Here is a 16,752-nt window from a genome sequence, read left to right as displayed (position 1 = left end):
TGCATCAACCCTTTCTTTTATGGTTAGCACTTTGTGTCTTGAGACATTGTTCCCTGAAGATTCTTCCCTTTATTAGAAAGATTTTTTCTGTTGACATCTAAGTACTTAATCCATCTGGACTTAATTTTTATATATAAATATATATATTTTAAGATTTTATTTATTCATTTGACAGAGATCACAAGTAGGGAGAGGCAGGCAGAGGGAGAGAGGAGGAAGCAGGCTCTCTGTCAAGCAGAGAGCCTGATGCGGGACTTGATCCCAGGACCCTGAGATCATGACCTGAGCCGAAGGCAGAGGCTTAAACCACTGAGCCACCCAGGCACCCTATATATTATTTAAAGTAGAGAATGCTTTTTCCACATTGATTATGAATTGTTCTACCTTTAATTAATTCCTTCTTTCATTTGGGATCTCTTACCCAACCTTGGTCATGAGCTCTGCATTGTCCTAATGGTCTGTTTTCCTATCTCTATACCAGCAACACGCTGTAAGTTCCTTTTGGCTTATTTCAAACCTTGACATCTATCAGAACAAGTCACTTCAACCTACTCCTTTCCAGGAATATATATAAATTTTATTATCAGCTGAACAAGTTCCAGTACAAACACTGATTTTTTTTTTTTTTTGGACAGAGATCACAAGTGGGCAGAGAGGCAGGTGGGGGGTTACGGGGGGCAGGTAGCGGGAAGCAGTCTCTCTGCTCAGCATATAGAAATGTACAGCCATGCTGCTAAACTGTCATCATTTCTAATAATCTGTCTATAGGTTCTTTGGAGCTTTTTATACAAGTAACTATACTGTACATGAAGAGTGATGTTTCTTTTTTCTCATCTCTTCTCCTATATTTCCATTTTGTCTTATTGTGTGGGCTAGGAACATCATTACAAGCAGCAGCAATAACGGGCATCCTCATGCCAGCTCTGATTTCAAAGGGGATGACGTGTAACTTTTATCATTAAAAATAATGCTTATAGGGGTGCCTGGGTGGCTCAGTGGGTTAGGCCTCTGCCTTCGCCTCAAGTCATGATCTCACATCCTGGGATCGAGCCCCACATTGGGCTCTCTGCTCAACAGGAAGCCTGCTTCACCCTCTCTCTCTGCTTGCCTCTCTGCCTACTTGTGATTTCTCTGTCAAATAAACAAACAAACAAATGAACAGCACCTCTGTTCAAAAAATAAAATTTAAAAATAAATAAATAAATAAATAATGCTTATATTGGTGCACCTGGGTGGCTCAAGCGGTTGGGCATCTGCCTTCAGCTTGGGTCATGATCCTAGGCTCTATCCTGAGATAGAGCCCTGTGTCAGGCTCATCAGAGGTCGTCTTCTCCCTCTGCCCCTCTCCCCACTTGTGTGCATGCTCTCTCAAATAAACAAAAAAAACTTTCAAAAATATTTAAAAGTAATGCTTGTATTGTATATGGATGGCAAATAGTGGAAGTTTCTGACTGAGTGTGGGACTGTACAGAAAAGCAAGGGGAGAAAGCTAGAATGATTACAATGGATTAGAGCTGGACCATCATAAATAACCAGTATGAATAAGCACAACCAGTATGAATTCATGTTTAGCTTAATATACAGATATGTTTACAAATTTGTGTACATATACAGATTAGTATAGATATATTTTTGCTCTGTTGGCTAAGAGGGCCCAAAAGATATGACACCTTGCATGCCAAGCATTCAGATCTTGGTTTCTAATGCCATCCTTCAGTAAAAGGTATCAGGGCTCCTTGGAGAAAGGTCTGAGTCTATAGCAGGAAATAACATAATGAGCCTGGAACATTTAGTACCAGAAAGCAAGGAACTGCTCCCCAAACACCTCCACCCACGTTGATGGCAGCATGTCTAAAAGCATAGAGCTAACAGAAAGAGCTCCCAGTGGCCAAAGCTAGAACAATCTAAGCAACAAAATATACTATTGGACTTAAACCAAAGTATAAAATGTATTCAATATGAATGCATGCGGATATAAATGATGAATATGTCAACAGACAGGTGAGAAGAGACAAACTTTCTAGGCAGAAAACTCTAATTATGTAGATACTCAGCCCTCAAGGAAATAGAACACTGTTCCCATTCCTTAGGTGTGAGCTGCAGTGACTTCCCTCCAAAGTGCATGGTACAGTGTAAAAGCGGGAAGGTGGGGAGAATAACTATCCTGAAGAAACCTGACAAGCACTACCTTAGTTAAGTGACCAAGACCAACACTAACAGTTATAAATCATGTCAGTAACATATTTACTCTTCATATGATGTGATGAAAACAGAAATTTATCAACCTCTGTGATTTCCCTCCTAATAGCTCATAATAACAGCATTAACATGATGAAAAAATTTCCCTAGTGGGGCATCCTACAAAATACCTGACCAGCACTCCTCAAAATTATCAGGTCATAAAAAAGGAGGAAAGTCTAAGAAACCATCAGAGCCAAAGGAGGCCTAAAGATATATGACAGACAATTAATGGTAACACAGTATCAAGGAACAGAAAAGGGAGGAGGGGTAAAAACAAAGGACTCTCTGATTAAACTACGGACTTTAATAAGTTAATAAATAAGGTATCAACTGGGGCGCCTGGGTGGCTCAGTGGATTAAGCTTCTGCCCTCAGCTTGGGTCATGATCTCAGCGTCCTGGTATCGAGCCCCGCATTGGGCTCTGTGCTCAGTGGGGAGCCTGCTTCCCGGTCTCTGCCTGCCTGCCTCTCTGCCTACTTGTGATCTCTGTGTCCAATAAATAAAATCTTACAAAAAAAAAAATAGGGTGTCAATAGTGGTTCATTAATTACTTTATGTTAGTGTCATACAAACAATTATGAAAGAGTAACTGGATGGGAACACTGTATTATCATCTCAGTATTTCTATAAATTTGAAACTGTAACTCTGTTAAAAAGAAAAACTGTTTGCCAAATAATTTACAAAATGTGGTTTTCCTAAAGATTTTATTTATTTATTTGACAGAGATCACAAGTAGGCAGAGAGGATGACAGAGAGAGAAGAGGAAGCAGGCTCTACGCTGAACAGAGAGCCCGATACGAGGCTCAATCCCAGGACCCTGAGATCATGACCTGAGCCAAAGGCAAAAGGCTTACTAACCCACTGAGCCACCTAGGCGCCCCAAAAGTTTATTTTTTTTAAAAGATTTTTTTTTATTTATTTGACAGACAGAGATCACAAGTAGGCAGAGAGGCAGGCAGAGAGAGAGAGGGAAGCAGATTCCCTGCTGAGCAGGGAGCCCGATGCGGGGCTTGATCCCAGGACCCTAGGATCATGACCTGAGCCAAAGGCAGAGGCTTTAACCCACTGAGCCACCCAGGCGCCCCCAAAAGTGTATTAAAAAAAAAAAAATGTTTTATTTATTTGAAAGAGAGAGATTAGAAGTAGGCAGAGAGGCAGGCAGAGGGAGACGGGGAAGCAGGCTCTCCGCTAAGCAGAGCCCGATGGGGGGGGTCGATCCCAGGACCCTGAGACCATGACCTGAGCTGAACACAAAGGCTTAACCCACTGAGCCACCCAGGTGCCCTACAAAGTGCATTTTTAATGAAATTTCATTGTTATACCATTGTATGGTACTTTTCTGAGTGTATATACATTATATCTTAATCAAAAAATAAAGAAAACCAATGAACCAATGTTTGTTGCAGGTTTTTAAGTATCTTTTACCAGGTTGATAAAATGTTCTTATTTTATTAAGAATTTTTGGGATCCCTTGGTGGCACAGTTAGCTGAGTGCCTGCCTTTGGCTTGGGTCATGATCCCAGGGTCCTGGGATCAAGTCCCACATCTAGCTCCTTGCTCTGTGGGGAGCCTGCTTTTCCCTCCCTTTGTCTATCCCTGCTTGTGCTCTCTCTGGCCAGCAATTTAAAAAAAAGAAGAAAATTTTTATCATGAGGGGTGCCTGGGTAGCTCAATCGGTTAAATGTCTAACTCTTGATTTCCACTCAGGGTCATAATCTCAGAGTCACGAGACTGAGCTGCTTGGGCTCTGAGAAACCATGAGGAATCTGTTTCTCTCCTTTTACGCCTCTGCTCCTTCCCACATTCTAATAGGGCTAAGCATGAACATGTGTGCTCTCTCAAATCAATAAATTATTAAAAAAAAAAAAAAAAAGTCTTGAAATTCACCTTTTATTCCATTAATGGCCTTAAGTGGTTCATGATAAGAGACACAACAGCACAATACAACCTAAGAAGTATTTAAGTATTTAAGTGTCATTAAAATGTCTCCAGGACAATTTATTTAACATTATAATGATACAGTACTTACAAGTTTAGTGGAAATCACCAGTAAATTCACATAGGTTTGGTATATTATTCAGAATTTAAACCACTTATTAAATTCCCCTACGATATAGTACTGTTCAGGCTTTCTTCTTTTTAAGTCAGGTTCCCCCTCCCCCCCAAATGAATTTATCCAGAAGCGCCTGGGTGACGCAGTCAGTTAAGGATCCAACTCTTGAGTTTCAATTCAGGTCGTGATTTCGTGAGTCATTTCATGAGATCAGCCCCCTATCAAGTTCTGCATTATAACCCAGAGTCTGCTTGAGATTCTTTCCCTCTCCCTGTATTATCTCTCTAAAATAAAAAAAGTAAATAAAAAAATAATTTATCCAGATCATTAAAAATCTCTGTATACAGGCACCATCTTTTTATTATCATCCGTTTGTTCTTTACTATCATTTAAATCTGTGCTGAGATTACATTCCCCAGTTTGTTATTTCTCTCTCCTTTTCTTGACTGAACTCAACGAAGTATGTTTTTCCTCTTACCTCAATTATATCCTTCCCACTTATTTCCTCAGAGTTTATCCTTTTTCTATTTAAGTTGGGTCCTTAGCTCGTTAATGCCCATCTTTCTTCATGTGTGTAAGCCTACAACCTTTCTTCCAACTGCCACATACCATGCATCCAAGTTTCACATGCAGTTATTTTCATTACCATTACAAAGTATTTTTAACTTCCATTAAAAATATTACCATTACAAAATATTTTTAACTTATTTTTAACTTTAACCATTAAATTACTTCTAAGTATATTTTCATAGTTCCAAATACACAGATTTGAATTCAGTTATATAGATCTGAATTTAGTTATATGTCTGTCTCCAGTATCTGACTTCCCAAGTCTAAATAGTCCATGGTATATATCAGACATGCATGCATTGCTGGCTGAATTGAGCCCAAGAAATATTACAAGATGGGCGCCTGGGGGGCTCAGTGGGTTAAGCCTCTGCACGAGGCTCAGGTCTTGGTCTCAGGGTCCTGGGATCGTGCCCGCATTGGGCACTCTGCTCAGGAGGGAGCCTGCTTCCCTGTGTCTCTCTCTGCCTGCCTCTCTCCCTACTTATGATTTCTCTGTCAAATAAATAAATAAATCTTAAAAAAAAATATTACAAGAAAGTTAACGGAAAATCTCTTTCCCATATTTAAAAAAATATTCCTCGGGTGCCTGGTGGCTCAGTGGGTCGGGCCTCTGCCTTCAGCTCAGGTCATGATGTCAGGGTCCTTGGGATCGAGCCCCGCATAAGGCTCTCTGCTCAGCAGGGAACCTGCTTCCCCCTCTCTCTACCTACTTGTGATCTCTCTCTCTGTCAAATAAAGAAATAAAACCTTTTTAAAAAATTAAATAATTAATTAAAATTCCTCCTAGGTATACTCTAAAATATATAAATAAAAATGACCTCATTTCCCATTATCAGTACTAAAAATACACCAGGAAATATATACACTCTTACTTGAACAAATACTTTGCCCAAACGATGCAATGAATAGGTTCAGAAGGTGTGTTACGAATTGTACAGCCAGGAAAAGTTCTCTGGGTAGGTTTGGGATGACATTCATAACACTCAGTTACACCCTGCAAAGTCAGAATATGAGAAAAGTATTTAAAAAAAACACCATGATGGTGTTTTTTCAACATTATAAAATAGTATCATCATAAATATTCATTCATCTACATTCTAACTGTCAAGGAAATTTTATAATATCAGTGACTCCAAAATTCTTACATTATCAACAAGGAACTATAACAAAAGTGAACTGAATCGATCACACTGACAGCTAATTCTAAGCCAGGATTCCTGACTCCTGGCCCAGTAAACAACACTTTCAACAAGCCCAAAACAAAAAACAAAACAAAACCACACTGCACCTGAGTATCAAACACAAGAAGTTTACCTTAATCACACTAAACAAAAGAAAAACTACTAGACAGACAAACAACAGCTTTCTCACCAATTCTCTCAAAGGTGTGGACCCCAGTTATTTAATTATCATTCACAGCCTTACCTTATAATCCCCTAAACATTAAGAAAACTAAAAGTAGTAATTTCAAGAACCACCTAGATACACAGAAAAATCCTAGATATTACCAAACAAAATACTCTTCATTTTGTAGAGCTAGGGTTACATTTTAATTTGCAACGTAAGAAATCCTTGAGGCACCTAAGAAAAATTTTCAAAACCATCAAATGAACATTCCTCATTTCAGCAATTTTTAACCTCAGTCTTAATACATACTAGTACCTTAGGATCAGGTTAACGAGCAATGTCTTTCTAATAATGGTTAAAGAACCAAAACCTGCCAATCGTTTTAATATAAATGGCAGCAGATGAGGATTTTCTCCACAATACCATTTCTGGTGTCCTTTCAGTAAACCTTCTTGGGGGTAGCCATCCCTCAAATCACAGTGAAAAAGAGAACTACTGCTGTGACCTATGAACGGACTCTGAAAGACTCCACTGATCTAACGAAATTTAATACACAGATATTTATAACAGTCTTTGTAAAAGGATACTAAATAATCTTCCAAGAGTAGTATTTATCAGCTAAAACAAAAGCAGCAGTGCCACAATTTCCAACATGGGTAAACTGCCAAATAATGGACAAGAGTCGCAAATTTTAAGTGGAGTTTAATTCAACTTTTGGTTTCAAAACCTGCAAAATGACTCTTCAAATGTATCTGGTTTAATTTCCTAAAGAACCAAAAGAATAAAAATCACAATGCTGAATTTTATGAAACTGGGTTATGAGTCCACAGGTCCTTACTTGCTCTATTATTCTTTAGTTTCTTCTAAACGCTTGAAGTATTTCACAACTATACCAAAAATTTTCTAAGTATTCTTCAGGTCTATTAAGTCCATACTTTAGATAATAAGTAAAGTTGCAAAAGGTGGTTTTATCATCCATCAACTATAGCATGACATATAGTCTCATAGCTATCAAGAATTTAAAAAGGCAATGTTATTATGCTTACCATTCTAGTAATTTTAATATATAAGCTATAGAAGCCAAGTAGCACAGAGTTAAAAAACAAAAACAAAAGAAAACTATATTCTTTGTATCACCTTTATAGTATCTAAGTTTTATCAGAGCACAAAAATCCCCACATTTTGGATGATGACCAGCCTGTATCATATAAATTCAAAGTTTATGTCTTCCCTCCTTAAGGTCCCAAATAAATATCTGGGAAGTAAAAATAAAAAACTTACTTTACCTTTTTGATGGTAGTTACTTGCCCAAGGTAACCAGCAGTTCCACTCTCAATAAGAGGTACATCAGCTGCCAGACACATCCTATTAACATGGTTGCGGGCAGCTGGAAGAAAAATACTAGTTAGCAGGGGTTTATGGGGGAAAAAAAATCAGTTACTTCAATTAGGATAACATTTACCCAAAGTATTTTTTTAAATTTGTTATACAATTTTCTTATAGCTATGACCCAGAGTAATAAAACTATTATACTTAAGAGACATTCACTAGCAAATTGCAAACATAAGGAATTTATATCACAAATTTATTCCATTGATGTGCCTACTCTATTAATCTTGGTTACAACATTATTTCAATGTATTCTGAGTCCTTACTATTATTCTAATAAAATATCATGTAACAAATGGAAGTAGATGAAGAATGTGGAATATCAACTTTGAACCGTTAAGGCAGTTTAAGACAAGGGAAATAAAGAGTCTAGTTAAAAGTCAATCTGGGCCACCTGGGTAGCTCAGCCGGTTGAGTACCCGACTCTTGACTTTGGCTCAGGTGATCTCAGCGTGGTGCGATTAGGCTCTTTGGGCTCCATGCTCAGCGCAGGGCCACTTGAGATGTTCTCTTTTTCTGGCCCTCGCCCCTCACTCATGTGCACTCTCTCAAATAAATAACATCTTACCCAAAAAAAAGTCATTCTGACCCTTTCTCATGCTACTTTGTGTTTTGTTGTTGTTGTTTGTATTTCTGGCTCAAAATGGTTACAAACCACCCCACAAATGTTGTTTTACATGTAGAACAATGACTGGCTATACAACACTTGACTGAAGAAACATTACCTCCTATTGTGGAAAGCTTTAAATGGTCTAAAATATGTACATCTAAACAGAATCCAGTCTGTTCTCTTACAGCACCACCTATACCTAAAATAATTCAGGATCCATGGCAGCTATACTAACTCTGACATCCTCTTGCCCCAGTCTTAAAACAGTGGTTTTACAGCCTTGATCGCACTTTAGAATCACGTGGGAAACTGAAAAAAATGTGATGATCAGGCGCCATTCTGAGAGTCTGACTTAACTAGTCTTGAGATGAGATGAGATAGGAGATACAGGTACTGATATTTCTTAGATCTCCATGTAAACGAAGGAAGTCACACTGTGCTTAAGTGATGGGATACTCTGAAACAAGCACACACCCACATACCATATGTAGTCACCCTCTTTAGCGATTTTAACAACTTCTATGTTCACACGTTTTGATGGAACAGCAGAGTATATGATAGCTAAATTCCTGCCTGAAACCAGTTCTAGTTAAAATTACAATCAACTGGCAAATTTTAAACCTAATCTTACTTCACTCTAGATATAACTCATAAGGAATACTTTAAACACTAAAAGTGGAAATGGCCTTGTTGGGGGGGGGGATACTTAGGAATTAAATGTATTAAAGTAATCTCACCTCGGTTATCTAAAGCATTCATAACCAATATAAATTGTCGAAAAAATTCCACATTATAGTCAGGGCTACAAAACAAAACAAAAAACAAGTGTCACCAAAACAACTGGCCTTACAGCTGATCATCACAGCAGAATATAGGGTCCTAAAAAGTATATTAAAGTAACAGTGCAAAAATAATTGGATGTTAGGGATCTGTATCATATAATAGGTTTGACTTCTTCAAAACTCCACAGGAGATTTCAAAGAAATCATTTCCCCTTAATTCCTATGACTAGACATGCTTTTTGCTCAGCAATCTAGGGCCCAAGACCAAGATCTCACACTGGCAGAAAGATGGCATGACTTCACCAGTCCCACCAGGCCTACCCCGGGCAGCCTGGGAACATACAAAAAGCACATTCCCAGGATCTGCCTGGCCTCTAGCTTCACCTCACATGGTCAGGATCAGGCAGGGTTCAGGCCTCTAGAGTCCCTGCTTTTAGCAGCACTGGGAAAGCAAAACAGGGTACGGGGGTTATAGAACCACAAGGTTTGCAGAGCAAACATCCAGAAATTAAAAAAAAAAAAAAAAAAAATGGATACAAATTTCCTGAAAAAGTCTAAGATTTTCTCTAACTCCAGACCTTAAACAATAAGTTATTATTTCTAATATCATTTACTTATAAGTTAGACAACTATAAAGGATAATTTAGATCCAGGGTTCCTTTGTTTCAACACTTCCAAAATTACATATTTACTCTATCTTTACTGAGATCAGAGCATATTTATGAACGGTGAAAACTATGGCCCTGTTACAATTCCTAGTGTTATATTACTGAAGTCAAAGTCCAAATAAACAAATTATTTTGGGAAAGAACCTTTTAAACTGAAAAAGACCAGAGCTGAAATCAATCAGAATGAGACCAATATATTTAGAAGTCTGAATCATCACATATAATGATTTTGCATAGTTTATCTTTATTTAAAACAAAAATACAAGGCCCTTATAAGTTTCCAAGTAACTTATTTATTTAAAGTATTAAAATATCTTACTTCTTACCGAACTCATTTAAATCATATGTATAAACTGTTAATAAAACTCAACTTATTATGTGGGCACAACCACATTTTAATTTTTCCAGAAAAATCATTTTTCTAAGTTTTTATTTAAATTTCAGTTAGTTAACATACAGTATAATATTAGTTATACAGTGATTCAACACTTACATACAACACCTGGTGCTCATCACCAGTGCCCTCCTTAATTCCCATCACATATTTTACCCACCCACCCCCAAAGAACCTCCCCTCTGATAATCATCAGTCTGTTCTCTATAGTTAGGAGGGGAAAATCATTTTTAAAAAGCAGAATGATGGGATGCCTAGGTGACTCCGTTGTTAAGCGTCTGCCTTTGGCTCAGGCCACAATCCCAGGGTCCTGGGCATAGAGCCCCGCATTGGGCTCCCCTGCTTCTCCCTCTCCCACTTCCTCTGCTTGTGTTTCCTCTCTCCCGGTCTCTTTCAAATAAGTAAAATCTTAAAAAAAAAAAAAAGGAAAAGGAAAAGAAAAGAAAAAAGCAGAATGACTTCAAACTCCTGTATCTGACTAATAAAATACCTAATGCTCTCAAAGTTTAATTCACAACAAACACAATTTTGCAACATAATAATTAGAACATACTTCATGATGCTGTCATGGTAGGCTATGATATTAGCTTTTGGGTAAAACTGCAGTACACTTTCTTTGGCAACCTGGAAAAACAAACAACACTAAATTATTAATCTACTAAATAGCTACAACATTTCTCTCTATATTTCAAGTTTATTTACGGCACATAACACTTTTATTTCACCTACTTACATATCCTATTTATTAAAAACTAAAGAAATATAAAAATGTGACAAAACTTCATTAAGATTAAGATACACACATAATTACAAAATAACAGGAGAGCTGGTCCCTTCCTTTATACACATCTACACGAATGGCAAGATTCAACAAAAATATAAAATGCAGTAACTAAGTGTGATTCATTCATTCATTCAACATTTACTGAGTATCTTGTATGTGCCAGAATCTACATGAAGAACTTGGTGAGCCAAAGTGACACTAATCAATGTGGATAAACAAAACTACAAACTATGATAAATCACACCTAGAAAAATTAGAAGCTATAGGGTGCCTGGCTGGCTCAGTCGGAAGAGCATGCTGGATCTCACCTCGTGGTTGTGAGTTTGAACCCTGCATTGGGTGTGGAGATTCCTTTTAAATAAGTTAAAAAAAAATTTAAAGACAAGAAAAAGTAGAAGTTGTTTTAATAGGAAGGTCTGACTTAGTCTACAAGGTTTATTCAGATTGTATCCCTAGAGAAGAAAGCCAAAATTTGAAAACTAAAAAGGAGAAAAAGGTGGGAGTTTGCCGAAAAGGTTGGGAGAAAAGCAAAATGAAAAGACGCTTTAAGACCCTGAATCAAGATGAAACATTCAAGGAACTAAAGAAAGGTCAAGGTGGCTAGAACCTCAGGAAAGGCCACCCTTTTAGAAAAAAGAGCAACAAGACCATATAGGCTGTAGTTTCTCTAGCCCTCATATATATAAAGCAGTCAACCTCTAGGGAACACTGAAACAATGCTCATCCTAAGAAACAATCAGAAACTTAAATATGAATGGGACACCATTTACAGGATTGGGTAGAGCACATCTATTTATTTCCTCAGCAGACCAAAACAGGGGGTAAACGTTTAGTCTTTAGTCCTTTACATCTTTATTCTTCACAATCTCTCAAGTATTGAGTACATTCTCCTCCTACTGAGTATATTGAGTGTGTGTTGTGTATAGAGTATATTCTCCCGCCTACTGAAGAGTCCCATTAATCTGATATCTGCCCTCAAAAAAGTGCAGAAATATTAATGAATAAACAAAAATAGCATTAAAAAAAATAAAGTTACCTGGGCCTTTGATCTTCCAACATGTTTCTTTTGAAACAAAAACTGCCTGTTGAGGTTGCTGACATCGATAGTATCCAGATCAATCTACAAGTGCATAAACTCCAGATAAACCACACGTTTTCTGGTATGTTTGAGCAATATCACTATCCTCAGTATCCATAACCCAAAACTTTTGCCATTTGTTACATTAGCAGAAAAAAATGTTTTTCATTATCAACCAGTAATACCAAAATTATTAAGCTGATAAAAATAATTTAACACATATTTTTAAAAACTTGGGATTTAATTTCAGAGATTACTTTCTCAAAAAATATTTTAGAAAGGGGGCGCCTGGGTGGCTCAGTGGGTTAAGCCTCTGCTTTCGGCTCAGGTCATGATCTCAGGGTCCTGGGATGGAGCCCTGAATTGGGCTCTCTGCTTCTCGGGGAGCCTGCTTCCTCCTCTCTCTGCCTACTTATGATCTCTCTGTCAAATAAATAAATAAAATCTTAAAAAAAATTTTTTTAAGGACGGACCAATTTTTTGTTGTTTAATCATCCTGAGAAGTATGTTTGGAAATTCCCTAGATGGCATAAAATTATGCGTCTGTTGAAAATAAATAGATAATTCATTTATCTACCAATCTAATTATTCTTTCAAGTCCGTTACATTAGATTCAACTGGGACTTTTTTCTTAAATGATACCTGGCAGAGTTATTGAATTTTTGCTGCTTTAGTTCAAGTCTTCATCTACATACAATTCCATTTACAATTATTATTACCTAAGGGCTGTTAAAGGAAATGTTTACATGAGGTTTCAAAAGTGTTACATTTTAAGTTTTAACTAATTGTTGCTTTAAAATAAACATAAGGGAAGAAAATAATAATGATTTTCATCCCATTTCAATAAATTTACATGACAAGTAATCGAACATTCTAATAGTAAAACATCTTAACAGTTTTGATCAGAATTCTGGAAAATATTATATAACCATCTAAACATTTTCTATTTGTACTTTCCACATTTATTACAAAAGCTGAATCAAATAAAAGAGTCAGCATTTACTTTTCAGGTGCCCAATCCACTGTCTCCTCTATTACAAAACTGTTCTTTTAAACATGCAGCAGTAGTTACCAGCTAAGGCACAATGCACAATCACATCTGGATCTGCAGTACTGACCTGGATGGGAAGACTAACCTTTTAACAGTTAAAAAAAAAAAAGTGTGAATTCTCCCCCTCCTCAGTCACTCATCTATTAGCTCAGTCTGCCACTTCCACTTTTTTCCATTCCGTGCTTCCACTATGCTTTAAGACAATTTAAACTCACAGCCGAACGCCTACTACATCCCCAATCTCTAAAGTTTAACAGAAATGATTTAAAATTACAGCCACTGTACGTGAGTGCAAAAGTTAAAATCCTCACCGACATCTTTAACGACAAGAGTGACTGAATCTATGGAGATAACAATGACAGTCACGCAGATCGTACCCACAACAGAGGAGCGCGAGTCCCAAAGGAGTCCTGCCACTTGCTTCGTGACCCAAATAAGTTACTAAAACCCCTCTAAACCTCACTTTTCTTCTCGTCTGTTTAAAAAAAAAAAAGGGGGGGGATGAAAATGGCGTTTGCAACCTTATAGAGGTAGCTAAGATTAGACGCGTTAACGCCAAGTTAACCGCTCAGAACTGCGCCGGGCTCGGGACAAGCGCTCACGACGTACTGGCTCCTATTACCGCCACCCTCTGCTCTGGACCAGTATTTCTGAGTTAAGGGAGACCGCCGAAATGAAGTCACAACATCCACGAGACTCCAACAATCACGTCCTGCCTCCTACTACAGCTGGGGAACTGCTCTGAAGCGAAAACACACGAGGTCGCTTCCACAGCCCAGAACCGCCACAAATTGGCGCTGCCAGGGAGGCAGGGGGGGGCCGCGCGGCGCGACGCCCGGAAGACCCCAGCCCGCGGCCTCTCTGGCGTCCGGAGCGGACCGGGCGTGCAGCGAGGCAAGCTCAGGCCCCGCCGAGAAGCGCCCTCTCCGCAGACAGCCACGACCCCGGAGCTTCCCGGCCTGCTGCCGCCACCCCCGCCCCCTCAACTCTGGTCCCGACCTCCGGAGCCCGAGCCCCCGGCCCCGGCAAGACCGCCCGCCATTCAGCCCGCGCGCACGCCTGGCCCTCACCAGGTCGATGTGGGAGAAGCCGGTGAGCACGAGGTTCTTGAGGAGCTCGCAGCCGATGCCGCCCGCACCCACCACCAGCACCCGGCCCCCGGCCACGGCCTCGGCCAGTTCCCGAGGCAGTCCCCGCGACAGTGCCATGGCGGGACGACCACGAGCCGCGGCGGAGGCGGAGGCGCGAGAACTGAGCCGCGGCCGGAAGCAGGTGGGGGAAGGGCGGCCCAACTTCCGTTCCTGCGCACTACGGCCGCCAGTTGGCGCGGATCGGGCGACGCCCGGGACCTGAGGAGTGGATCTCCCGGGCCCCGGTGGGGCTTTGCGTGAAGGATCTCACACACCTCCCGCTCTACTCCAGCCCCGTCGTGTTTTTCACAGACGCGCGATGAACCGCGGTTTGGCGTTAGGAAACCTGAGGGCCACCTTTTAGCCTGGGGTTTGAACTCAGAGCCAAGGCTAACACCTTAGAAGACACACGCCCCAGTATGTAAAGAGCTCTTACAGATCAACAAGAAAACAAATGTCACCCGAGCAACAAATATAGGCCAAGGATGTGAAGAGGCACAATGAACAATATGATCAATAAACATAAAATTTAATCGAAGAAATGTAAAATAGTACTTAAAATTTTTTTCACTTATGGGGCTCCTGGGTGGCTCAGTGGGTTAAAGCCTCTGCCTTAGCTCGGGTCATGATCCCAGAGCCCTGGGATTGAGCCCCACATCGGGCTCTCTGCTCAGTGGGGAGCCTGCTTCCCCCGCCCCCCCCCCCAGCCTGCCTCTCTGCCTGCTTGTGATCTCTCTCTGTCAAATAAATAAAATCTTAAAATAAATAAATAAAATCTTAAAAAAAAATTTTTTTTTCACTTATGAAGCCAGCGAAAGAAAAAGTGTAACAGTCCCTGTGGTCAAGAGATAGGAAATCAAAACACTCCCATAGCTAGAAGTAAGGATTCTAAAGCAGAGCTTTTCTAGAGGGTGTTAAGGTAACGGAGGCATATTTTAAAAATTTTATTTGGGCAAAACTCTATTCGAATTGGGCGGCATTCAATCTAGGTGATGACAATCTGAGGAGTTTTAAAATGAAAGATTTTCATGGCTAGAAGGGAGAAGCAGCAAGGAAATTATACAGAAATGTGTTGGTTATTGCAAGGTTACTTTCCTTTAGGGGATTATCGGGTAGATTACCTTTTTAAATACTTATTTAAGTAATCTCTACACACAACGTGGGGCTTAAACTCACAACCTTGAGATCAAGAGTCGCACACTCTCCTCAATGAGCCAGTCAGGCACCCCTGATCAGGCAATTCCTGACTGACTGGTTTAAGAGTCCATTTCTGGGAGAACCCTAACTGTAATTAAGTCTCTGCTTGGTGATGTGAGGCTTAGCCTAAGCAACTCCATTTTGGGCTTGTCCTTTTTTTTTTTAAACAAGAGTAATTTCGCAATAATCAAAAGTCGTATTAATAACATATCATATAATAATATATTAACAATATAATGTTAAAAGATACAAAACCATTTGTATGACTAAATTTTATAAAAACAAAATTAAAAAGCAGGAAGAAAACAACTGTTAATATTTTTGTGTATCTATGTGTGATGAAATTGTGGATAATTTTTCTTTTTTAGGCTTTTCTGTATTTCCAGATGCTCATGCTCCTCAAAGAAAATGCTAATTCTAAAATAAGAAAAAATTATTCCAAATACTAAAAAGAAAGATTATTATGTAATGTGATAGAGGTGCTTCAAAAAAGAAACAGAAGGCTAAAAATGGAGTCAATTGTGCTAAACTGAGTTAATACCTAACCTAACTGCAGTTTCAGACTTTCCCAGGAGTGGAATTTTAAACCAATCAGTCTGGAATTTCCCGGTCTGCAACTAGCGATTTAATCTGCCTGATAAAACCCTTCTAAGGATAGGTAACCTTGCCTGAAATAATCTCTTCTAACTTCCTGTCCCACCATCCTTCAGCAATAAATACCTCCCATTTTGAACACCTCAGAACTCCTTTCTTCCTGCTAGATCTTTGTGGTCAGAATCCTGAATCATTGAATAAAGCCAGTTAGATCTTCAAACTCAATCAGTTGAATTTCGTTTCTTAACATGCTGAATATTGCTACAATAGCAATCATATTATAGTATGTAAATGTATGAAGTTAACATACTGCACACTTTAAATTTACACGATGTTATATGTCAAATATATTCAGAAAGAAAAAAATTTTTAAAGCGAAAAGGTAAAGACAGAAAACGGAGGAAAATGGTTTTGACATCTGTGGTCTTTTTCATCAGCTGCTTGGTTCACCAACTACACACCAAGCTGGTCGGGTTTCTGAGGAGTACTCAGGATGCTGTCCTGAGGTATGAGAGCGGAAAGTGCCAGAGTGCTCCCTGGTGGGAGGCCGGGGTGGGAGTATGCACCCCTGCACAGTGGGCTGCTGATGCTCTTTCCCTACCTAGGCCTGGCTTTTACAAAGACCCCATCCTGGCAGTTAAATCTAAAGGCGGCCTTTTCCAGGATGCTGACCTTAGTTATCCCTCTGGACACTCACCCAATCTGAACCACCTTCCTTGACTTCTCTCCTGCCTCCCTTCTCTTCCCCTAGGCTGGGCTGGGTTTATTTACCTAATCCTGAGGGCCTTGGCTTTTCTTTGTGGATTTGCCTGCGTGAGTGTGAATATGCAGTGTAAAATGCTTGCCCACCTTAACAAATTCAA

General features: G+C 39.4%; 1 protein-coding gene and 1 long non-coding RNA gene across 3 annotated transcripts in view; one reads left to right on the top strand and one right to left on the bottom strand.

Annotated features, from left to right (window-relative positions):
• The window catches only part of LOC309852323, a 42,755-nt gene extending 29,419 nt beyond the window's left edge, over window positions 1-13,336 (top strand). The window contains exon 3 of the long non-coding RNA XR_014305172.1: window positions 13,245-13,336. This is a non-coding gene — a long non-coding RNA (uncharacterized lncRNA). The remainder of the gene's footprint in view (window positions 1-13,244) is intronic.
• UBA2 (ubiquitin like modifier activating enzyme 2) overlaps window positions 1-14,642 on the bottom strand; it is a 37,092-nt gene extending 22,450 nt beyond the window's left edge. The window contains exons 1-6 of one of the 2 annotated variants that reach the window (XM_082708628.1): window positions 14,039-14,642; window positions 11,876-11,959; window positions 10,609-10,679; window positions 8,949-9,013; window positions 7,499-7,599; window positions 5,738-5,859 (exon numbers count right to left, since the gene is read on the bottom strand). In XM_082708628.1, the coding sequence (XP_082564754.1) occupies window positions 5,738-5,859; window positions 7,499-7,599; window positions 8,949-9,013; window positions 10,609-10,679; window positions 11,876-11,959; window positions 14,039-14,176 (581 nt within the window). In that variant the 5' untranslated portion in view covers window positions 14,177-14,642. Of the gene's footprint in view, window positions 1-5,737; window positions 5,860-7,498; window positions 7,600-8,948; window positions 9,014-10,608; window positions 10,680-11,875; window positions 11,960-13,345; window positions 13,365-14,038 lie in introns of those variants that run through there. The other variant, XM_082708629.1, reaches the window with a different exon arrangement.
• Between the last annotated feature and the right edge of the window lie 2,110 nt (window positions 14,643-16,752).

The sequence above is a fragment of the Mustela nivalis genome (genome assembly GCF_964662115.1).
Source record: "Mustela nivalis genome assembly, chromosome: 18".
In the NCBI taxonomy this organism is placed as follows: Eukaryota; Metazoa; Chordata; class Mammalia; order Carnivora; family Mustelidae; genus Mustela; species Mustela nivalis.
Note: the sequence above shows the minus strand (reverse complement) of the source record. Positions and strands in the feature narration are given on the sequence as shown.